Raw genomic sequence first — 24,886 nt, 5'->3', positions numbered from 1 at the left:
TAGCGCTTCTCACTTTTTCGCCAAGCAGCCTTACATACATTATAATTAAAATAATAATAATAATAATAAACGATTTACAATAATACCATAACATGATAATAGAATGTATATGTTAAATTCAAAACTACCCTTATTCACAATTTATATTGCTTGTTTAAAATTGGGACATTTTTTATTCATTTTCGAGCTACGTGCTTTACTGACATTTACACCAAAGCCGCAGTGACAAACATGACCAAAATATGCACATATCAGCCTTACTTGTAATCAATACAGATAAATGAAAAAAATATTATTTTAAAAGAAAACAATTGAGCGTTTTGTGCCCACTGACGCTGAAACTCAACCGGATTGGACAGGACGTTTTATCCATCAGATAAGCGTAAACATTCAGAGTTCCAAACATGACGTCACAACGATCTGACTCCGTTAAAGCATCAAACTGCGCGTTTCTCCTCATTCTGCTACTCACGCGCTTACGGTTGACTACTGCTGTTATCTGAGAGCGAAAATGGGTCAGAAAGTTTGTAAATGCGTTCAAGCTGAAAGTGCTGATGGCGATCGTAGGGATGTGTACACGCTACCTGAACATCCACCTGTTCAATCGAGCGCTGATTCGAGCGATCATTCACCTCCACCAGCGGGCGCCACTGACGGAGATGTGGGTGACAACAGAGATGCTGGAAGGAGGAAGAGGAGATTTTGGAGAAAGTTTTGGAGGAAAGGTCGCAGATCAGCTCAGGGTGAACGAGAAGAGCACACATCACAGCAAAATACACCTGCGTCATCAACCGCTGATGCACGCGACCGTTCACCTCGACCAGATGAAAACAGAGATGAGGGGAAGAAGAAGAAGAAGAAGAGGAGGTTTTGGAAGAGGTTGTGGAGTGAGAGAGAAGAAGAGTCTGACAGAAGTCCTGAAGGTAAAGAATATCAACACGTTGTTATGAGAATATGTTCTCTAGCGGTTAAAAGTTTACGGTCAGTTACTCATTACTTACAGTTTTTACCACATTTGACAAAATAAGTCAACAAATTGTCGATTAGTAAATTCATGTTATTTGTCCAAATGTTTGTTACTGTAGTGTTGACAATAGTCTGGATGTTGTGGTTTTCTGCTGCAGTTAAGCTTCAGTTCTGTAGGATTATTAGTTATGTTACATGATGTCTGTCAGGTTTAACTTCTTAAATGAACGGAAGATGTGTGCTGAGAAATGAAGAAATCCTGATTTGTCACTTTCTAAAATTCTGCAAGCTAAGTTTAGTGCACAGGATTGATGATTAATGATAATGTTTGGTATATGATCCATATAATTAGCTTTCAACAGTCTTGTATTTAAAATCATTTCCCTCTATAGATCAGATTCAGAACAATCTGGAAACTCCTGACCTCCTGAATGAGGACGTGGATGTGATTTATGGTGAGTTTACTTCTAGAATCTCAACACACACAACACACATTTGATACAACATGTGTGCCACTGTTTTATTGTCTTCTTCTGGACATTCTTCTTCCTATTCTGATACAAAATGTGTGCTGAGACTAAATGTGTCCCGGACGGACATGAAGGAGTCTTGAATCAGCACTTTGATGAAATATGACTTATATTAACTTTTTATTTTAATATTAAACTTTAAAATTGATCGAAAACACAAGAATATTTTACACAACAGTCTTGTGAGACAAATATTGTTCAAATAGTTTTGGATGTGGTTTTGCATGTCAACCAGGACAGATTGTTCTTGTTATTTCATGTCAACTGCATTGATCTTTTGACAGAAATCAACTCCTGTCAGTATAAGATGGGTAAAGAGCTGAATAAAGGAGGAAATATATCCGTGTATGAAGCGACCCGTGTGAGAGACGGCCTTAAGGTTTGATTTTCCTTCACAAGTCTTCTTAATGTATCTTAATGTGTCTTATGTCTGTTATTTAGAGTCCTAACATGCTCTCTGTTGTTTTAAATGTGTTACATGTCTGTTCAGGATCAATGACTTCTGTATGACTCGACTGTAAATCATGTTTTGTTTTGTTTTGTTTTGTTGATCAGGTGGCAGTGAAGTTTGTCCGGAACATGTCTCCTGATTTGATTTCCATTGTAAGTAAACTGTTCATCGTTTTAAATCATCATCATTGTTTTTATTGAGTTTGTGTAATATCGAGCTAATCCTGATTAACTTGTGTTTCTTTTAGCCCGGTCATCCCTTCGTCCGTCAACGAGAGATTGGTCTCCATACGCTCGTCAATGAAGGAGAACACGTTCCTGAGATCATCCGGCTTTTGGACTGGGAGGAGCGTTATTGCGAATACATCATGGTCCTCGAGCATCCTTCTCCCTGCATGGACTTGTTTAAATTTATTGAAAGCAGACGAGGACAAATCTCTGAGAATTTAGCTCGGATCATCATGCGGCAGGCGGTCAAGGCTGTTACTGAATGTTTGAAACGGGGAGTTTTCCACATGGACTTCATATTGGAAAACTTCCTGATTAACACCGAAACATTGGATGTCAAACTCATTGACTTTGCCAATGGCGACCTGCTCAAAGAAACTTGTTACACCAAGTTTTTGGGTATGTTTTATCTCTTCAGACGAGTGTTTTACATTAACATTGAGATTCACAGAGTCACTTTTAGTGTTGATGCAACCGTACAAATCACATGAAATCTGTTTCCTTCAGGCACACCGAATTACTGGTGTCCGGAGTTGGAGGATGTGGGCGAGTATCACGCGTTGCCGGCGACAGTCTGGTCACTCGGCCTGATGCTGTATGTAATGATGTTCTGGGCTCTTCCTGGCATAATCACCCGGGAGCAGATCAACAACCAAGAGTGGGAAAAAGACGATTTGAGCACTGGTGAGATCTTCATCAGAACATCTGTAGTTCATAATGACATAAAACCTAACAAAGATAGAAATACATGAGAGTCAAATGAATTGAAGTAATAACGGCTTCTTCCGTCTTCCGCACAGAATTCTGCAGGTTTATTAACGATTGCCTGCAGGACGATCCACATCAACGGATTCAGCTAAAAGACGTCCTGCTTCATGAGTGGTTTCAGGTCAGCGGTGTGGAGATGATTGACAGCCGTTTCGAGGGGGTGTCTGGAGGTTAGTATATATCGGTCCACACACACCGGCGGCGCTTTGCTTCAACTCTGACCTTACAACAATGAACCGTGGTTTTATGTGCTCAAAGTGTAGAAACCATGTTTTTGTGGTTTTAACTGTAGTAAAAGCATGGTTAATTTTCATAAGGGTGGACCCGCTCAAAATCCTGCCATGCCACACACATAGTTTATTATTAAATGTGAAATGTTGCACGCTGTCACTTTTTAATATTCTGCAATCTTAGGTTAATGCACAGGATTGATGATTAATGTGAGTGTTTGATGTGTCATCATTAATATCAATATTATCTTGTGTTTGAATTCATTTCCATCTGTAGATCAGATGCAGGAAACTCCTGAACTCCTGACGGAGGCCGGAGACCTGCTGACTTCACATCACTCCTCTGTGTCTGACTGCAGCGATGAAGAATTCTGCACACCAACTCTTTCTCTGTTTGACTTGTATGTCAACGTCCCCCGGCGTACAGTCTCTTCAGGGTCCGACTCAGAAAGTGTTGACAGCTTTCACACCGCTGTCTGTTCTATGTCGGACCTGCTGCAGAATAATGAGGACGGGAATGTGATTTATGGTGAGTTTACTTCCATAATCCCAACATACACAACACACAAACTAAAAGAATATATTTTACACTGCGAAAATCTTGTTCTTATCCAGCTCTGTGTTTTCATTCGAGGAAAAACATATGAATGATAGTCTTGTTATTTTAACATCATACGAAATCAGAACAAGAACAGATCAACTGAGACAAATCTTGTTCATATAGTTTTGGATGAAGTATTGAACCAGTAGGACAGTACGACCATTTCTGGTCATTTCATGTCAACTACATTTATCTTTCGACAGAAATCAACTCCTGTCAGTATAAGATGGGTAAAAAGCTGGGTGAAGGAGGATTTGGATCCGTGTACGAAGCGACCCTTGTGAGCGACGGCCTTAAGGTTTGATTTTCCTTCACAAGTCTTCTTAATGTATCTTAATGTGTCTTATGTCTGTTATTTAGAGTCCTAACATGCTCTCTGTTGTTTTAAATGTGTTACATGTCTGTTCAGGATCAATGACTTCTGTATGACTCGACTGTAAATCATGTTTTGTTTTGTCGATCAGGTGGCAGTGAAAATTGTCAGGCCCGGCGGGTATTCTGATCGTATTTGCATAGTAAGTAAACTGTTCATCATTTTAAAGCATATTTAACTCATTTAAATAATAGTTTTATAGAGTTTGTGTAAGATCGAGCTAATCCTGATTAACTTGTGTTCCTTCTAGCCCGGTCATCCTAACCCCCTTCCACGAGAGATCGCTCTTCATGTCCTCGCCAATGAAGGTGTTTATTTTTCTGAGATCATCCGGCTTTTGGACTGGGAGGAGCGTGATGACAAATACATCATGGTCCTCGAGCATCCTTCTCCCTGCATGGACTTAAGTGAATTTATTGAATGCCATGGAGGAGCCATCACAGAGGACTTAGCCAAGAGCATCATGCGGCAGGCGATCCAGGCTGCTATTGATTGTTTCAAACGGGGAGTTTTCCACAGGGACATCAAACTGGAAAACTTCCTGATTAACACCGAAACATTTGAGGTCAAACTCATCGACTTTGGCTGTGGCGATCTCTTAAATAAAACAAGTTACACAACATTGACGGGTATGTTTTATTACTTCAGACGAGCTCTTTACATTAATATTGAGATGTCGACTCACTTTTAGTGTTGATGCAACTGCAGAAATCACATGAAATCCTTTTCTTCAGGCACATGGGCATACTGCTGCCCTGAGATGCTCAAAACAGACAGGTATCACGCATTGCCGGCGACGGTGTGGTCACTCGGCTTGATGTTGTACAGAGTGGTGTGCGGGAAACTTCCAGAAAAATACATCTTGTACTGGATCAACGACAAAAATTGGTACAGAGATGACTTGAGCAAAGGTGAGATAAAACAGAAGAAAGATAGAAATACACGTCAGTGAAATGAATTTCAGTTTGATGTAATAACGGCCTCTTCCATCTGCACAGAATGCTGCAGGTTTATTAACGCTTGCCTGCAGCAAGATCCAGGTCAACGGATTCAGATTAAAGACATCCTTTTTCATGAGTGGTTTCAGGTCAAAGGTCAGACTCGATATATGACTGTACATACATATACATATTTACATATATGACTGTTCTCATGTAGGCGATACACAAGAGTTTTGTTTGTTTCAGGTATGTGATGTGGAGACACAGGTAAGGTGAATGACAGCCGTTTGGAGGTTCAGTAAGTATAAACAGTGTTGCGTCATGTCTCTAGAAAGTGTACACACACCGGCGGCACGTCACAATAATCCTCTCATCGCCATGGTTTCACAGTTAATCGACATAATCGCAATGATTTATTGGACAACTAATCGTCAGCCAAATGTCGTAATCGTGACGGCCCTAATGACAATGTTTTATTTTCTGGTAAAAGTGTAAGCACGGTTGTTGTTATTTTGTGGTAACCATAGTTTTACTACAGTACGCATGGTTTTCTGGTTTTAACTGTAGTAAAACTATGGTTCATTTTTGTAAGGGGGGGACACCGCTCAAAAACTACTTGCGTAAAATCTCACAGCGTTCAAGCAGTATTCATGCTCTCAGTAGTTCAGCAGTGTTATGTTAATGTGCCAGAGGAGAACTGGCCCTCCCGGTTGAGTCTGGTTTCTCCCAAGGTTTTTTCCTCCACATTTAAACATTTATATATACTTAAACATTTATTATTACACATTTATAGTGGAGTTTTGGTTCCTTGCCACAGTCGCCACTGGCTTGCTCACTGGGAGACTGCTGACATTGCTTCTTGAGATTTATAGTCCATAAACATAAACATCTTACATTAAACTTTTAACATATACACTATTAAAAGTCGTAGTGTGAAATTACAGTATATTCCAGGTTAATAATTGCATTACTTTCACAGTAATTTTACAATAAAAAACAATGAAAAGTTGTGATTTTACCATAACACCACAGTGGAGTATTACATTTATAATAATAAAAAAGATCTAATCTAGTCCAATCTACAAATGTATAGTATTATTTTAGTTTACGGTCTTAACTGTTACATACAGTACTACTTTTTTTTTATACAACAAATGAAAAAATCCGTTCTCATTTACATATTTTCGGTTCATGAAATAGTACTCAGTGTAACTTTTAGTGAATCATGCAGCACAATGGCGTCTGTGCAACAAACATGCGAATATTTACAGACAAACTACGTTCATGTTCATTTGCCCAGGCAGTCTGTAACAGTGACAGTTTTGGAAACGGCGTTTTGTTCGGTCAGTTGAATGTGCTGCTGTTTCTGCAGTCTGCATGTAACTCCGGTGCTATTCGTTGCAGGGCGAATGCTTCCCCTGTCAGTTACTGCTAGTTTAACCGTTAACAACTTGCTCATGTAACACTGGTGCAATTTGTCCCCTGACAACTACAGCTAAATTAACCCATTTGGCACTTAACAACTTGCTCACCCAACTTGTGCAAATTGTTGCAGGGTGCATGCTTCCCCTGCCAGCCGTACTGCTAGTTTAAGTATAATTTTGTTTTGGGGGACATGTATTGCTGCGCTCCTGCTATGTCCATGCAAGGCTGCATGGACGGGCAAAGAGTTTGCCCAGAACAGTTTCATACCGCCAAACTAAATATATGCTATCATTAAATAATTGACGACAGTGGTCCCGACAGAAAATGAGATAATGAAGTTATTAAGTGATGAGTGAGTCATAGGTGACCTGCTGTTACCAAGCATGATAAAAAAAACATGAACAAGAACAGAAAGAACAGAATAAAGAAATTAACAGAAACACAACAGACCAGTTTACCGTTGTTTCTTTCATATATACACAAAAGCTCTTCCAGAGAATGAATGGTTATTGTTTGTTTAATTCACCATTATGTATTTATTGGACACTGGGCTCTTACAGACTAATTCCTTCTATAAATATTAGAACTGTGTGTTTGTAAAACTCGTTAGTTCTGGCAGAGAGGATATTTATGTAAAACTATGTCACGTAGATGTCAAATTGTTGTTAATGTGACAATGATTTGATGCTCTCATCTAAAGGAAGATGTATTTGTTTTATTAACACATTTCACTCTTTGACAACCCTGGCTGAAACTGATAACCTTAATGTACAAATAAAATAAGTTTTGTATCATTTAAACACAGAGGCATAAAAAATCAGCATATGAATCTCAACAATGGTAACGTCTAACATAAAAAGCACTCTGGGTGCATAGTTCAAAACTCACCCACAACTCCCAGAATGCATTGCGGTACAAATAAATTAAACATATGAACTCTCTTATAGCGGTTTCTTTAGTTCAGGAGTCTTCAACTAAAATTGCTTGCGGTCCAGTAAACAAACCCTCCTTGCCAGTCGAGGTCCGGACAATTAAATACCTAAAATCATGAATTGATGGTTTTTGGCAGACCAAAGAAATAAACATGTCTTTTCATGTCTATACAATGGCATAACAATGTCTGACAACAATATAATGAAGGAAAATGTGCAAAATGCCATAATCTCTAAACCTGCACTGAACATACATTCATTTCATCATTAACAACTTTAAAAGAAAACTAAAGTGTTGTTTTCTGCTGAACTGAGATGAACAAATAGCAACATCAAGTTGTGACTGATCATCCTCTGATAACATTTCAGCTCTTCTTGTGGCTGTTGCAGCTGAAAGGGGGTTTGTTTAATATTTTCTTTTAGTTCATGTCTTTATTTTCCTTCTAAAAGTGTTTCACACGCAGGCTCCATTCACTCTTTTACTATTTTCCCATCAGTAAAGGGCTTGTTATGTTTTCTTAAGATCCACTGTATTCTTAGGAACATTCATATGCTCGTTGTTGGGCGGTAAGTGAGTGAGGGAGGACCCGTGTAGATCGCTCATACTGGGCTTTGAGCTAATATATTTTCCGTGTCCTTACCTCAGACTGCTGCGGGTAAGTTTCTTCAAAGTGTCTCTGTCTAATTTCATAATGCAGTTTAAGGTTTCCACTTTTGACAACCGCGACAGACTCCGAGCAAATGAGACAAACCAGTCTCGTGCATCTCGATGCAGGAAGAATAAAGGCAAATCTCTCGACCCATTCATCTCTTAAAACATGGTTTTCAGCTTCAACTTTTCTAACTTTTGAAAAGGACATTGTTTTTCAGTCACTGACAGTTACATCTGTCTGCACGCTGTGCAGCGAGTCTGTCTTGGCTCTCTTCTCTCATTGAGACGTCGACGTCTGAACGTAGCAACAGTGCGCATATGTTAACTGTCCTTGGCGCCGTAGGACCCAAACTGCTACTGAGCGCACCTTGATGTGCCTGGTATAAATTTGATTGCATTATAAAATAACGTTAGGCGTTCATTTATTTATTATGTCAAAAGGCTTTGAGGTCCGGACGGATGCATCTCGCGGTCCGCATCCGGACCGGAGTCTGCTAGTTGGTGACCCCTGCCATATACCATCTTTATTTAATTTATTTATCTATTAAATATATTATTATTAATGTATAATGTTTGTAAAAATGTTTGTAAGAATAGTTAACTACATTAGTCAACATAAACTAACAATGAACAATATACTTGTTTAGCATTTATTCATTTATGTTCATTTCAACACTTACTCATTCACAATAAACTAATAAATAAAACAATAAACAGTTATATTTGTATTACTTGTTATCTTTTCTAATCTTCTGACATATAGGAGCTCATTGTATTTTAAAAGAAATAAAAACGATTTGTTAAAACCAAAAATGAGTGGATCTTAATTTTTTGACATTCTTAACCAGACTGTGGTAGATGCCATATAATCTCTCCTTTATGATATATGAACATCAGCTTGTCACATGCGCAGGGTTTTTCCTGCATAGAGAAGTTGGAGGCGGCCACCTCCGTCAAATGTCGTGCCGCCTCAGGCTGTCGCCAAAATTATGTTGCGAGTCTTCACAAGAAATGCTGCATGCATTTATCAGACTGTCATTTGTAACTGCAGTTGCGACATTACGCCACAGTGGAGGCGCTGTTTCGTTATCAGCACACTGAGGCGCTAAAAAGAGTTGCAGAACAAGAGCCAGCCTGTGTTTCACGGCTGTTTGTTTTGCATCCAAGTACGTTTAATTTCTTGAAATTTATTAAATTAACATGACGTACATCATTGTAATGTCTTTAGCTGTGCAGTTGGATCGTTGAATCAGCGTATACTGTACACAGCGAGTTCGCCAGTATGAACGCACATTGCGTTCAGAACGACTCGCACGCGAATGACTCATTTGAACCGATTCATTTAAACTATTGTACTTTTCAGTCACTAGCGAATATAAGAGATCATTGAATCATTTAAAGTGAACCACAAGAGAATGCAAGATGTGAATGAGCTTTGCTCATTTAGAAAGACTGGATAATTCAGTTGGCTATTGTGGGCTGAAAAGTTAGTTGAAATGCTTTATTTGATTAAAAAAAACATTTCTGTTTGGTTGAATAAAAGAAATGTTTTATATAACTTAATAATTGTCATTTTTATTTAATTTTATTAGAACTTTTAATATGTCAAACTCAAAGTCACTTTGGTTAAGCCACTTAAAGATAAGGGTGTGTGTGTACAAGATCAGGATGGCACCACCTCCGCCTCATTTTGAGCCAGGAAAAACCCTGAATGCGTTGTGTGTCTGAATCCTCAGTGTTAAAAAATAAACACTACACCTCCCAGACGTTTACTGATTCCCACTCGGATCCCATAAGACCTCTAGAGCTGAAGCTAAATTCAAAATCTAAAAAAACATTAAACTTCTATTAATTCTGTCCTACAGCCGAGAGCTGAAAGTGAAAAACAACTTTCTACACAAAATATACACACAAACACACAATAACCTTCATCTATATGAATGAAATAAAACTACAAACCCAACACAAATCATCCAAGACAAAGAGTGATATGACACTGATGTAGAAATTTATTTTTAAGCGATAGTTTCCTGATCTTGTGTGAAATAGGGACATAAGTATAAATAGTAAATGTTTCAAACTAAATCTGCTGTGATATGATATTTACTCTGAATTTCAACAGTTTAATAGACACGCAGGTCCAGTCTCTGAACGAATCCAAACAAACTTTACAGAAGTAATGTAAAATGTGTGACATAATAAAAATCCTTCAACTGGTGATCTGTCCGACTGAACTAGAATTTAACCTGCTTGTCAGCAACAAATAACATGAGAAAATCAAAGAACATCAGGAGTCTTCGGGGACGGGCTTTTGACTTTTCTTCTTCAGGTACTCGAGCACAAACACCTGCAGGATCTTGTTGAGGTTGTTGATGGAGGAGCGATCCAGATTCTCCTGGTTGTCGTCGAAGGTGTGCCACACCGCGGGAAAAGGAGTGGATATGAGTTGAAGAATTCGGACTCCTGTGAGAAATGCAGACACTTTCAGTGATGTTATATGAACATTTTTAACATTTTGCCCCTTTAACTCTCTCACACAGGTTTGTTTTGACATCTTTGTGGAAACTAACCAGACACTTCTGCTGTTTTGACATAATGGTATTTTATCACTTACTTTATTTCATTTACCCAAAACCACACTCCTAAGCCAAACCCCCTCCCCCTTCTAAACCAAACCTAAAAAAAAACAGCCTCGAACCAGTTACCAGTTACAGTTAAATAATGAATTTTGGGCCCAAAGTGCACACTAAGTTTTATTTAGAGTGTATTCACATTCTAATTGGAGGAAGGGTGTAGGAACTACAGCTTTTGATATGTAGCTGCCCCCTTTTGCAAGAGATCAAAAGTGAAAAAAGAGACACGCTCAGGTGAGCTTAGCCATGAAAAAAGCCCGGACGTCCGTTTAAGAAAAGAGTGGTGGATGATCATATCCTCTTCATGATAAAGAAAAACCCCTTTCCACCACCCAGAGAAGTGAAGAACACCCTCCAGCGGGTAAAGAGGTCATTGTCGATCAAAACGATAAGACTTCACAAAAAAACAAATACACGGGGTGCAAAAACCTAGAAACGGCCGATTAGACTTCTAAAAATGTCAGACCAGTTCTAAGAAAGCTTTATGGACAAATCCTCTCCAAGAATGATGGAAAACACTTGGAACATCTCGTCATCTAACCACACATTTACATTTATTCATTTGCCAAATGCTTCAAAAGTTGCTTCACCATATAGATGGCGGATGAGATCTGTTTGTTTAATGACATTCCTCCAAATATTTTCCTTTGTGTTCAGCAGAACAAAAAAAATACAGGTTTGGAACAACTAGAGGGTTAGTAAATGATGACAGAATTTTCATTTTTGGGTGAAATATCCCTTTAAATAAATTTAGAAAAACCAGACAACAAGAAAGCAATGGTGTAGTGGGGAGTGCCCTCTAGTGGAGCAAACAGGCACTCCAGCAGATAAAGACAACATGACTTGTGGTTAGACACAAGTCTTTAGGGACTAAAAAAAGTCAGTTTAGCAATGAGCTGTAGGGACGACCATCGAAACGCTACTAATCAATTGTTTGTCAGTAACCATGGACGAGTTTGTGACCGTATGATCCTCATACACAGCCCAGGGGTGTCAAACTCAATTCGAGGGCCACAGCTCTGCACAGTTTAGTTACAACCCGAATCAAACACACCTGATTCAGCTAATGAAGATTTTCAGGATTACTAGAAACTTCAAAGCAGGTGTGTCTGGAGCTAAACTCACTGGACACTGCCCAGATAGCAAATTGGTTATGGGCCTTACTGGTTCAATTTGGCCAGTTGTTATGGCCCACATACTGAATTGGGCAGTTGTGGCCTAATGGTTAGAGAGTCGGACTCATGACCAGAAGGTTGCCGGTTCGATTCCCAGGGCCGGCGGGTAACAACTGAGGTGCCCTTGAGCAAGGCACCTTACCCCTACTTGCTCCCCGGGCGCTGTAGTGATAGCTGCCCACTGCTCCGGGGGTACGTGTGTTCACTACTCTCTGGATGGGTTAAATGCAGAGGTCACATTTCGTTGCCTTGTACTTGTACATGTGCAATGACAATAAATTGAATCCAAATCCAAAAATCCAAATACCACCACGGACCACTTCCCTGGAATGGCCCTTAAGCTGCTTGCCTAAAGAATACCAGAACCATGCCTGAAGCAGACCAAAACTCACCCACAATTTCATTCATGTCCCTGAAATCAGCCCTAACTGTCCCATAACAGTGCCTGTATCCCCATGTGTAACCCAATAAAGATCCAAAGTGCCACCACAGTTACCTAGAACTCACCCACAACTGGCCCAATATATAATAATATATTGAATAATTGGAAAAACCACAGAAACCAAGCAAATGCAAGTATAGTGTTTAATTGATGCTGACAATAAAATCTGGCCATCTGGTGTACCGGGCGTTTTCCCGGTGGGCCGCTAATGTATGGGGCTGTAACAGATGCATTGGCCGCTAATGTATGGGGCCGTAACAGACGCATTGGCCGCTTAGACGGACGTATTATAAATGCAAATGCACGCAACGCGAATGCAAAAGACACGTATGCATGCCGGCGAGCTTGAGCATGCATGGTTTTTTTTAATTAAAATGTCATTTTAATTTGCGAACAAGTAACGGACAATAGTGTTCTGTTTTAGCGTGATCATTTGACAAAAAATTATTTGGGTTTTTAGTCTAATTTGAATGAAAAACCAGGGGACCCGCCAAGTTCATTATTTTAGACCTTGTGAGGGGTCAGGGACCACCCCGGCCCCCCTACATTTCGAACCCTGCACACAAGTAGTAACGGAAATAGAGATTACAAGTAAGAATACAGTTGAAGGAAAATATGAACAACAGGGGTCGGTTGCATAAACTGCTAAGACCAGTCGTAGAAGTTAGTCATCTAATTTTTTTCTTAAAGACTGGTCATAACTTCTTTAAATCAGTTACATAAAAAGGTAGATTGAAATATGAAAAGTTAGACTGATTAGTCGAATTGCTAGTCAGTGAGGCTAGTTGTTAAGACGCAGTCAGTAACTGGGCCCAGGTGTTTCAGAGAGTTTGTATAATGATGATGTTAGATGCAAAGGATGATTTTTTTTCTTTTTTGGAAGATCTGCTTTTACACTCTTTGTCAATTGATTTGTTTTGTCCAGTCACAAGCTCTGAGTTGTGGACGGAGCCAGCAGGCTGAACTTTCTCTAACGTGAGAATGGGACGTCTCAGCTGTCACCTCTGAGGACGTCACCCACTCCCTCACACCCTGAAGAGCACAACTGAGGTTAAATATAGATCAGCACCGCACTGAATGATAGTGGAAACACGACAAGAGTTTATTCCTCCGCCCTCTTCACTATCAGTATTCATGACTCGGAGGTTTTACAGGCCCTCGGTCAGCCTTTCTCTCATGGTTTGAAGTGTGTGTGGAGGGGGGGTTTGGCACACCTGCTGCTCAGTACAGCACCACCTTACAGAGACACTTGTATTCTGCAGATAATGGGTTCTTTTTGAAGGGGTGACACTGAGAGCGGGATTGGAGTCTAACTTGGTGGATTATTCGAACTGTAGGATTCAGGGTCACTGCGGGTAAGTGTGTTTTATTCACGTTAGTAGGACGTATGTGTGAATATACTGTAGGATCTGCATGTTCTTGCTCTGTCTTGGTCAGTTGACATTACACATCAAGCAGAAAATGTGTGACACTGCATCTTGAACTATATTTTCACATTTTTATCATTCTTGTGCAATCAATTTACATTTCACTTTATATTTAGAATTTTGTATATCATACCGCTACATATTTAGGTTGCAAAAAAGTTTTTTCCAAAGGAAACTGGATAGCTTACCAGACACTGCGCTTAATTAGACACTTCATTTTTATACATAAAATGTTCATGGATGTGTTATTTACATGCATTTTGGAGACAATCAAAAGTGCATTTAAAGAGACAGTTCACCCAAAAATGTTACAAACATTATTCCAAATATCTTTCTTTGTGTTCAGGAGCACAACACATTTTGTACAGGTTTGGAACACATTATGGGTGAATGAATCACGTCAGAATTTTATCTTTGGGTGAACTGTCCCTTTAAGGTTTACATGTTATTAGCAGGGGAAATAAATGTTTGTAAGTTGACTTAATGACTGATGTTGCATCGAAGTAATTCAGAATATTGATAAGCTTTAGTTTTTCTTATTTTTGCATGAGGTCAAGAATAATAGTTGTGGTTTGATTTCATATTGACTTAAAAATTGTGTATGTATTATCGCTGAATCAAGACATTAACAACTATCTGACATAATCGATAGTTAACCAAAAAAACAAAAGATCTGTTATCATTTTTAGCCCCATTTGTATGCGACTCTTCTGTGGAGCACAAAAGAAGATATGTTGAGAAATGTCGGAATGGTTTTGTGTTCATACAATGGAGGTCAGTGGAGGCTAATGCTGTTTGGTTATCGACATTCTTCAAAATATCTTCTTTTGTTTTCTGCAGAAGAAAGAAAGACGGGTTTGGATTGACATAAGGATGAGTGAATTATGTTTTTTTCCTTATTTGGCCGAAGTGTTAGTACTGCAGTTTAGTACAAAATTGCAAGAATAAAAAATGGAGACATTATCAATAGAAGGTCAGTGTATGCATAATAAAAAATATTTCTCTGACAGTCACATGATTATAGTAGAACAATATGCTCATGAGAACATGCGTCTTCTTGGCTCTGTGGATGACGACAGTGTTTATGCGGCTTTCCATTCAAATCTGAAAGAAATTGTATTTAGTAGATTGTCAACAAATACATTTTTTGAAAAACAAAGTGTGAAGAATAAATGCTGTAATACACTGGCTAGCATTGGTTTAATATCAACATTTTATTGTCTTTACAGCATGTTAAGTGTGTATAGTGTTTTACACTTTCTAACGTTTATCCTTAACTCCGAACATCTTCCTCTGTGCCAACACGTTCACGTGAGACACCATAGACCCACAAGTCGTCTGTCAAAAGTTTTTTGTCCAACCTTCTTATCCAACCATTGGGATTATGTGGAATCATCATACAGAGAAGATATAGCCCATCTGAAAATATATATTTGTCCCACGCCCCTCTTTATCATTTTCTGTACAATAAGAGAATTAGGGCACAGTTTCAGTGTTTACTGTATTTTCTCATCCTGGTATCATTTACGGCCTCTATTAATATTATGACTTGTACTTGAACTTCATATACTTACACTGCAGCACTTTGAAGTGTCCTTTTAAAGAGCTTTCGAATGATGTCACGTAACCAGAGATGCTCTCGTCCCTTGGTTTTTGTTTACTGGTGATATACTCCATATCGTTCAAACAAACTGTCTGAAGGGCATCTGTTATTTCTTTAGCAGTTATATTTTCATTTAAAAGTTGTATAATGTTAAAGGAGTATGTAAATGATACGTGACGTGAATAATTTACGTTAAGGTCACTTGCACTTGCGAGTAGTGACCAGCACACTAGTGTAAAGTTGTAATTCAGTATGACAACTGACCCGGTCCAACATGCCTGCATGTGAGTTATGGATTTGTGATATAAATAGTAGCTGATAACTGTATACAGTAAGATGAACTGGGAAATATCCAATTCACTCGGACAGTAATACTGATTACAGAATATGCAATTAAATGAAAAACGGTACGCACAACAATACTGGGTTCGCATTTATGGACTTTTTTCAGGAAACGATGACATTTCTCATTTTTAAAAAAATATTTCAATTTTTTGTGGGCCAGTTTCTGTAGTATTGAAACAGTACACTTACTACTAGTATTACTTATGGATACTTACCACGAATACTTAAATTTCACTTAAGGTCTGTACAATTAAAACCCTTTTAAGGGTCTAAAGAAGATATTTTAAAGAACTTGTTTTCTCAGTATGATCTTTGTACTCTGAATTGTTATATTGTCTCTTGATATGGTTGATGAGCTGTTGATAGACTTTGGCCTGTACACATCGCCCAGGTGATTTGCATGACGAGTTCGGTTTTTTCTTTCTTATTATTACACTGTATATTTTGAATGAATGTAAGGGGTGTGGCCTCTGTGTGTCTGTTGTACATCGTGCATGTTCACAGACATCTCGTCTCGTCAGAATCACCCTTTGCAGATGCCATGAGACGTTCAGCGTGATCATGTGAGTGGTCCAGTAAAACCTTTCATTTCTTCGGTGGCAGCACAGGAATGTGGACTTCAGACAGCTGCTGGCACCAGTTGTGTTTTTTACTTATCTTCAAGAGACTAAAATAGGAGCCCGTATCACTGCCATGGACTAAAAGTGAACTATAATGAACCAACTCTTCTGTGAGGTTGTCAGGAGGTACATTTTAAATAATTAAAAAATGTACCTCCACATTTTAAATTAGAGTTATTTATTCATTTACAGTATTTAAAAGTCGAACCTATTTTAAATGTTTTGTTTTATAAAGAGTTGGAACAGATCCACAGACATTGTTATAAAAAGTAATGGTTTAACTATAATAAGCTTTTACTTTTGGTATTTGTAGTAAATGTATAGTCATCCGCATGCTAATTAATCTTTTTACTCTAGTAAAACCATAGTAAATTTTCCTAAGGGCAGTTGCGTGTATTCCGGATAGTATACATTATATTGCTATAAGCTTAACAATTATGATTGTGTTGAAAATAAATATATACTTTGGTGTTTTACATAAGTGTGTTTGAATTGCTGATTTTTTGTAAGAACAAATTCTTTAAAACTGTTTCACCACAATAAAATATTTACTTGTCCATTTGGCCCATTTGTTGTATTGCATCCGTTACCATTTTAAAATCATTTGTAGTAACAAACATCAAATAGCTGAAATAGGGAAGAGATGTATTTGTTGTGGGTTGCCCAGCCCTGCATTCTAGAAGACACCCAGGAACGTGACTACACGTGTCCAAAACAACTGTCAGACATGCTTTATAAATATCTCTTAAATCTGCGGACATATGCATGACACATAAAAACAAAGAATTGTTTGAGATGTTCTTTCTGTCTTTCGCCCACAGCATTCAGATCATTTGTTTATCATTTTATATTACCCTGTAGTCCTGCTTGCATAAGCAATGTTTCTATGAGAATGACAGTAATGGCCTGCGCGTGCTTTAAATCTTCAGGAAGAAAATGAGGTCCAAAGACAGTACAGCAGACAGCCCTGTGAATGAGATTCTGATTGTCACCCAAACGTCACATGACATCAAAGAGGAAGAGGATGGAAGAATAATGGACATTGAGAAAAGTATTAAAGTTAAACTGACAGAAGACGAGGAGAAGACTGGAACTGACAATGATGAGAAATCAGTACAGAAAGATGGACATCCGTTTGGCTTGAGGGATCTGCCTAAAGATGATCTTTTTAAAGTGCTGGGGATCATGGAAGGAGAGATTCAGGTACAGTATTTATTCATGAAATGTGAAAATAAAGCATTACTAAATTAAAGTCGTTTTAACAAAATATAAAACTATTTTTGAAACATTTATGCATTTGGCGGATGCTTTTATTTAAATCGATGCATATTGCAATCTTCAGTTTTACTTTTCCACAAACACCAGGAGCCAGTTGTTCAAAACGTTTAATCTGGATCAGAATAATCCTGGTCTTAAACATAGCCCAATTTTACTAAAAAGGTTTTGAACAACACAAACTGACTATTTGATCCAGATCAAAACCTAGAAGGATTTTGTGATCTATTCCAAATTCACAATCCTTTTTTTTGTTTTTGTAAAAACAATTTTAACAGATCGGGTGACATGCTATGTCATGCATTCTGACTTCTTTACACTGTTAAACGTGCTGGCTTCTCATACTTAACATGGTCAACTTGTTAAAAAACAAGTTGAACGCATGACGTAGTATTTCTGTGCTTGATACACTCCCCTAGCACTCCAACTTGTTTCGGAAAGTTTTTTATGTCTGGATCTCTGTTTCGTAAACAGGGATCCTATGTCTTTTATTGGGCAATTCTCTCGGAAGAGCACGGCAATGCGAAATAAATAGCCCACCCACGTGCCATACGACGAGCGATAGTAAGACCCGCTTATCAAGATTGGCTGCGCTGCATCAAGATTGGCTGCGCTGTTTAATTTGTTACTCTTGCGATAGTGAGAGAAGTCAGTTGGTTTGTTCACGGCATTTCAGTGATGGATGTTATATAAACGGTGGATATAACGCTGGATTTGGAGATCGTTTGATAGATGGCGCGGTCCCAGTGCTAAACGATTCCTGACATGAACCGCACGTGGTAAGTCAAACTAAGTCTGTGATTTGTTGGCAATCGGCGCATAGGTGCATAATGTAAAAAACACAAAGGGATTAATTTGTGCGGATCTGGTGCGGATAAAAATTGGTGTGTATCCCACATTTCCAATTCATTACGTAAAGATACTCCACAGCTAGCCGTGCGTTAAAGGGTTTTAATGCACGACGTGGAGGCCAAGAACGACAAAGCGGAGTGGATTATCCCGCTTATACCATGGTCATTTGCCAAGTTAAATCTTTTATTGATGTTTACAGTGAAATTTTAGATCAAACAGGTGAAAATTACTGTGATTTTGTCAGTTACATTTCAAATGTAATCAAACTTACTGGAGTTACCTGTGCGTTAAAGGGTTTTAATGCACACCTTCCAGCTGTCAGAATCGAGTATTCAAAAACACCATGGTATAAAGGATCATATACTACTGTATTATGAATACACATCGTTTAGAACAACTTTTAAACCTCTCAGGTCTTGAAGAAGGTCTGGGGTCATTTCCCAGGTCAGTTATATTTATTATACTCTATACTGGTCACCCAGGCCCGGGAAGACGTGATCCGTCTGCTGCGGTCTGAGCTGTTCAGCCGTCAAGAGAAACTGGAGTCACGCTATGGCTCGGCAGTACCGAGCAGACCCCTGCAGGCCCTACAGAGAGACGCTGCCCTCAGCAGTGACCAAACACGCCACCACAATGTTTCTGAAAAGCCAATGGCTGAGGTATGCTCACCCAACATAATCCCAGTAACTACAGGCTTGAATCTTTCTGAGTGTGTGTGCTATTATGAAGCTGTGTGGTTTACTCTTTGCGTGACTTAGCTGGATAGATTACAAGATAAACACAAGGAGTCGTACCGGCGCATGCTGGAGCAACTGTTGCTGGCGGAGAAGAGCCACCTGCACACCGTTTATGAGCTGGAGACTGAGAAACGCAAACACGTGGACTATATGAATAAGAGCGATGACTTCACCAACCTACTGGAGCAGGAACGAGAGAGGTGAGGGAGGGATAGCATAAGGCCCATTCCTGAATTGTAAACACATTTTCAGTAGTCACGTTCATTTCTGTAGCGCTTTTAACAAGTTCCATCATTTTAAAGCAGCTGTAGAGACATTTTGCTCTCATTAACAATGACTTTTATAACAGCGTTAACCACAACATAGACACCACACATAAACATTCACAGAAAACATACTAATAATACAAAGAAAAAAGATATACTAAACTGATTTTTACAATGTTAATGGACCAATATCTATATCAATAAAAATTTAGAAATAATAGAGTAATTATAAATTACTTACTAAAAATCATTATAGTAATTAATTGTTTTTAATTAATTTGTTGACATTTTCCATAATTTTGTGCTTTAGCCCCATATGCTAAAATCAAACCAGATATCATCATATTATGTTTTTATTGTATGACGTTTCACTGCAATATCACAATAACAGATTTAACAAATAATAAATCTAATAATGGTGTGTCCTTTTAATACAAATGAATGACAGAAACAATGCCATAGCTCACTACATTCCAGAGTTTCACGCCGGAGGAAGTGACATCACTGGATGAAGGTACTCTCCAGATGAATGCTTTGGAGATTATTATGTGTTTTTATAACAGGTAACAGAGTTGTCAAGAACAAAGGGACAAACACATAATGTCTTTTTATATTACTGAAATACATGAAAATGTACAGGCCTAATTGCATCAGTAGTGTGCTTCGTTGTACCTTAATTGAACTAGACTTAATTATGTAATGAGAATTAAGGTTGAATGTATGAATCAAGAGGCAAAGACGGTCAATACAAGTTTACATTTAATCAAGTTTACATTTACTGTAATTTTTGTTATTACTTGTTGCTTTGTCATTATTAATATCATTATTTATTTATTTTTTCTGAAAAAAGAACAAAAGGTTCATCTGGGAAACTTGAAAACACTAGAAAGACACAAATGACATAACTAAAAAATCGTATTGAATAGAATATAAAAGAAGACAAAATATACACGAGTAATACAACTATCACCTCCACAGAATAAAAAGTAAACAACTCAAAACTGTCAGACAAATAATGTGACTTATGCATTACAAACTACTGTATATCCTTTTTGTAATATTTTGAACATTTCAGCAAAAATATTTGACATCAATAGGTCCCACTGTTTGGTTCATATCTAAAAGTTTAATATATGTTACGACTGTATTGACTTTTTTTTAAATGATTGAAAATTAATGTATTGAAATTAATGTTTGTCCTCCAGTTTATTCAGGGTGTAGTATTTTCTAGTCTTTTGTTTTACTCTGTTAGTAATAGAGGTTATGTACATTAGCTCTAATGTACATACATAGTCACCTACTTCCAAACTTTTGAACTCAGTTTTATTGTAAGTGGGACACAGAAAGAAAATTTAAACAACAGGCAAAGCCAGGTATAATTTCTGTCATTAAAAGACATTGTTGTAAACAGTGTAGGTGGATGAGAGCCAGGTGTGGATTCTTAGTTAAACATTCATGTACATTTACATTATGGTTAGTATGACAGCAGCGAGGCATAGGAGCAGTCAGAGCGCTTTTGTTGTTTATTTGTAATCTAGCTCATTTCAAGGTTTTTCAACCTTGAAAAACCATGTGCTGCTTATTACCAAGATCTGATCGTATTCACCTGAAAGCTCTACTATAATGTGTTTACTCATGAATGTCTGTCTTCTGGTTGACACTGACATTATTTTTTGGATTACATACAGTGGCTAACAAAACATACAATAAGTCATTCCTCTGTTTTCTTTACAAGGTTAAAGCGGTTGCTGAAACAAGAGAAAGCTTACCAAATGCGAAAGGAAAAAGACTTTTCTAGGCGCATGCGAAGAACATCTGGCGATCTTGTTAAACTGAAATCCTTTGCCATGATGATGGTTGATGAGCGAGAACTTCACTTAGTGAAGATTGACAAGCAGAGCCACAAAATTGAAGACCTCCTTCAGAAACTCCAGGAAAAGGAGCAAAAACTCGATGAAGCAGAGAGAAAGAAGAAGGAGGACAGCCAGAAAATTTTGAATCTTGAGGTTGAGCTAGAGCTCAGAACCTCCAAGTTCGCGAAAGAGAAAGAAGAAATGTCTGCAAAACTGTCCTGTCTGGAATCTCAACATCAGCAGCTTGCCCACAAACAGATGGAATTGTCATGCAAAAACAAGGAGCTTGAAGAAACCAATAATGTTCTTCAGAGATCAGCAGAGGAGCTCCAAGAATTGAGAATGGATGAGTGCGACAACTTAAATCTGATGGCAGAACTAGAGACGTTGCGCAAGCGCATTCTTGAAATGGAGGGCAAGGATGAAGAGCTCACCAAAACTGAGAACAAGTGTGATGAGTTGAAAAAGAAACTTCATGTTGAGGATACCCATAATAAGGAGCTGAGACTAGAGTTGGAAAGAATGCAAGAGAGAATGACAGAGTTGGAAAAACTAGAGATGACCTTCGATACGAGCAGGGCTGAATATTCCCAGCTGCAAGCAGCTTTAGAAAAAGAGAAAATCCTGACGAAAGACTTGACGGACGAATTAGTGAGCCTTAAAATCCGCATGAAGGAGCTTGAGTCATCTGAGCTAAAACTGGAAAAGGACGAATTGGATTTAAAAGAAGATCTCATGAAACTCAAGTCGGTTACTGTAATCATGGTTAATGAGCACAGGAACATGGCAGACAGAATTAGATCTGAGGATAAAAAGAAAGAGGAACTGATGAAACTGCATAAGACAGAGCAGGAAAAAGTAATGGAGGTCACTGAGAGGCTTATTGAGGAGAGCAAGAACCGCCTGAAATTGAAATCAGAGATGGAGTTGGAGATAACTGCCCTTGTCAAAGACAGAGATGGGATTAAGGACAAGCTTACCAATGCTGAAGAGAAGTGCAAGGATCTGCGAGCCAAGCTTGGTACGATGAAGCACACTACTGATGCAATAAATGAAGAAGAAAGGGAATCGACTAAAAAAGCAGTACTTCAAAGTGTCCCGAATGCATTTGGAAATGATGACAATAAAGTTAAAGAGCTGACTTTGGAGATTGAACAGATGAAGAACCGGCTCCATCATCTTGAAGCTCATGAGGGAGATCTTGTCAAATCAGAGGAGGAGTGCGAAATGTTGGAAAAGACAGAGCTAGAAAAGGCTAAACTCCTATCACCACAAGTAAATGAAATTGGTAGCCATGAGGATGAGTTGCGACACTGGTTCATAATGGAGGAGACCAAAAACAGAGACCTTCAAGCGGACGTGCAAGCCTTAAAAGATAAGATTCTTGAGCTCATGAACAAAGAAGAAGTGTTTTCACAGCTACAGGTGGACTACTCTATGCTGCAACAAAGATTCCTGGAGGAGGAGGACAAGAAAAAGAGCATAAGCAATGAAGTTTCAAACCTCACCAAAGAACTTGAGGTCACCAAGCGTTACAGTCGCACCCTGCAGACCTGCACCAAGGGAAGCAAAATGATGGAAGTTCCAACGACGTCTACCGGGGTTCAGACAGATTGGATCGAAAAGAAGACAGCTGAGAATGACTCCCCTGCTGCGTTCATCAAGAAGTCTGTTCAGGAAGAGAATCGCATCATAAGCAGTCTTCAACAAAAGAGCTTAAAGAAGCCACAGCAGAGACCGACAGTGCGTGAACTCTATCCTCCGACAGACCTTACCGTGAAGAAGTCCTGGATTCCTTGGATGAAGAAGAAAGACAGTAGTGTTTCTGAAATATCTTTGGGTACCGGTGAGGAGTCTGTACCTTGTGAAGTCAACATGTCCAAAAGTGTCCAAGTGATCCCAGACCTTCAGAACAGTGAGGCGACCCTACAAACTAGAAGTTCCTCTTCCGATGACTCGATTAAAAGAGCCACTGCCACGCAAACGCAAGCCTTTCAAAGACCTCAGACAACCATCATTCCTACAAATGACAGAACCAAAGAACCAAAGAATCCAGAGAGAGCTAGATCCCCAGTGGCCATCGCCACCATCTCAAGAGTAAAGAGTCCAGGGACTCTGAGCTCTCCCTGTATGGGCAGATCTGTATCACCTGTACCCATAGCGTCCAACAACAGCTCCCCAGAGCCGGTGGATATGATAACAGGCAGAGCCGTATTTAAAGTGACTCCTGAGAAACGAATGGTTCCCACACCGATCAAGAGGTGCAGCTCACATGCTAATGTGGTGACAACAGAGGACAGTAAGATTCACTCAGGATCCCAGTTCAAAAAGTCCACAGAAAACCATGGATCAGTTGTCATGCCCAAATGTCTAACATCTGAGAGTAAGGAAGCTTCTTCTGGAACTGGGCTGCGGTCAGCACACAGTGTTACTGTGAGCAAATCGATGTCCAAACTCACGAGCAGCCTCAGCATCACGCAAGTCACAAAAGCACCAGCCAGACCGACACTCTCAGTGGTGAGTGTTTCATATAAATCCCAAGATGATTTTGCTACGGCTAAAGGGTGTTTTAGAACGTGACCATGATTTTGTCAAGCAGGATGTGTTTCTTTTGTTGGACCTGGAACAACATAATGAGACATAGGGTTTGGTTTAGGGCTTTAACAACAATCTTATCCAAATTAGAAAAGGTTATGGTTGGGGTGAAGAATAGGGATGGTTAATTTAAGCAAATGTTGTTCCAGAATAGGAGCATGTCCTATCAGGCCAAATAATGGTCACATGATAATAAATGATGAAAGAAGTCTGTCCTGGCCACAGTCTGTCATGCATTTATGATTCTTTCTTTTTAACAAATTTTTTTTCTATCTGTTACTCAACAGCAGCCTGTTCTGGATTCCCCATCAGCCCGATCAGGGTTAACCCGTATTCCTATGTCTCGAGGAATGAAAACTGGTAAAGCAGTGCTTGGAGCTCTTGGCATCGGCACAGGTGTTAAAACGGAAACACATGCGGAGAACCAGACCATGAACACTGATCTGAAAAAAACAACTTTAAGCAATGGACCCAGTCAGGGTGGAGGGAAGGGTTGAGTAGAATAAGTCTATGGAAAATGAATGTACTTCAGTAAATGTTACAAAATACAGCGGTGCAAAAGAGGACACTTGTTTTCGTTGCCTTGCAGGTTGTGAGTTTGGCTACCTTGGCAAGCACAGGGTCCAGGTTGGTGTGGCTAGCAAAGACAGTTAGCCTACCCTGCTTGTGTTTGCCATAACTACATTATTTTCTGGCATGTTGTCTTAATTTCTCAGTTAATTTTAAAGAACCAGTTGAACAATTATCCACAATTAAAGGACAACTGCAAACTGTGACTGTACCATCACAATGATTATGTGTCTGCATCACTGTAATCTTGTTCAACAGTAATAGTGTGATGTCAACAGTGCTGTCACTTCCCAGCATGCGCTTTGGCATAAACAAATAACCACTGGTTTACTTTTGTATTGTTGTTTACTTTGTTGATGTGTTATGTTTATTTTTTATAAACTTGTTTGTTGATGTC

At 38.9% G+C, this 24,886-nt stretch overlaps 2 protein-coding genes across 2 annotated transcripts; both read left to right on the top strand.

The window, feature by feature from the left end:
• Window positions 1-478: 478 nt before the first annotated feature.
• On the top strand, window positions 479-5,389 carry LOC130560300 (uncharacterized). Its single transcript, XM_057344003.1, has 14 exons — window positions 479-923; window positions 1,359-1,421; window positions 1,781-1,875; window positions 2,052-2,099; window positions 2,195-2,573; window positions 2,682-2,858; window positions 2,975-3,112; window positions 3,450-3,701; window positions 3,977-4,071; window positions 4,238-4,288; window positions 4,397-4,775; window positions 4,881-5,057; window positions 5,145-5,240; window positions 5,355-5,389. The coding sequence occupies exons 1-14, from the start codon at window positions 512-514 to the stop codon at window positions 5,387-5,389; spliced, it is 2,397 nt and encodes a 798-aa protein (XP_057199986.1). The 5' UTR covers window positions 479-511.
• Window positions 5,390-13,569: 8,180 nt separating this feature from the next.
• LOC130560513 (filamin-A-interacting protein 1) lies at window positions 13,570-24,416 on the top strand. The gene is made up of 6 exons (XM_057344336.1): window positions 13,570-13,701; window positions 17,271-17,544; window positions 18,951-19,127; window positions 19,227-19,405; window positions 21,207-23,841; window positions 24,207-24,416. The coding sequence occupies exons 2-6, from the start codon at window positions 17,278-17,280 to the stop codon at window positions 24,414-24,416; spliced, it is 3,468 nt and encodes a 1,155-aa protein (XP_057200319.1). The 5' UTR covers window positions 13,570-13,701; window positions 17,271-17,277.
• The last annotated feature ends 470 nt before the right edge of the window (window positions 24,417-24,886 follow it).

Source organism: Triplophysa rosa, linkage group LG10 (assembly GCF_024868665.1).
Source record: "Triplophysa rosa linkage group LG10, Trosa_1v2, whole genome shotgun sequence".
Classification (NCBI taxonomy): domain Eukaryota; kingdom Metazoa; phylum Chordata; class Actinopteri; order Cypriniformes; family Nemacheilidae; genus Triplophysa; species Triplophysa rosa.
Note: the sequence above shows the minus strand (reverse complement) of the source record. Positions and strands in the feature narration are given on the sequence as shown.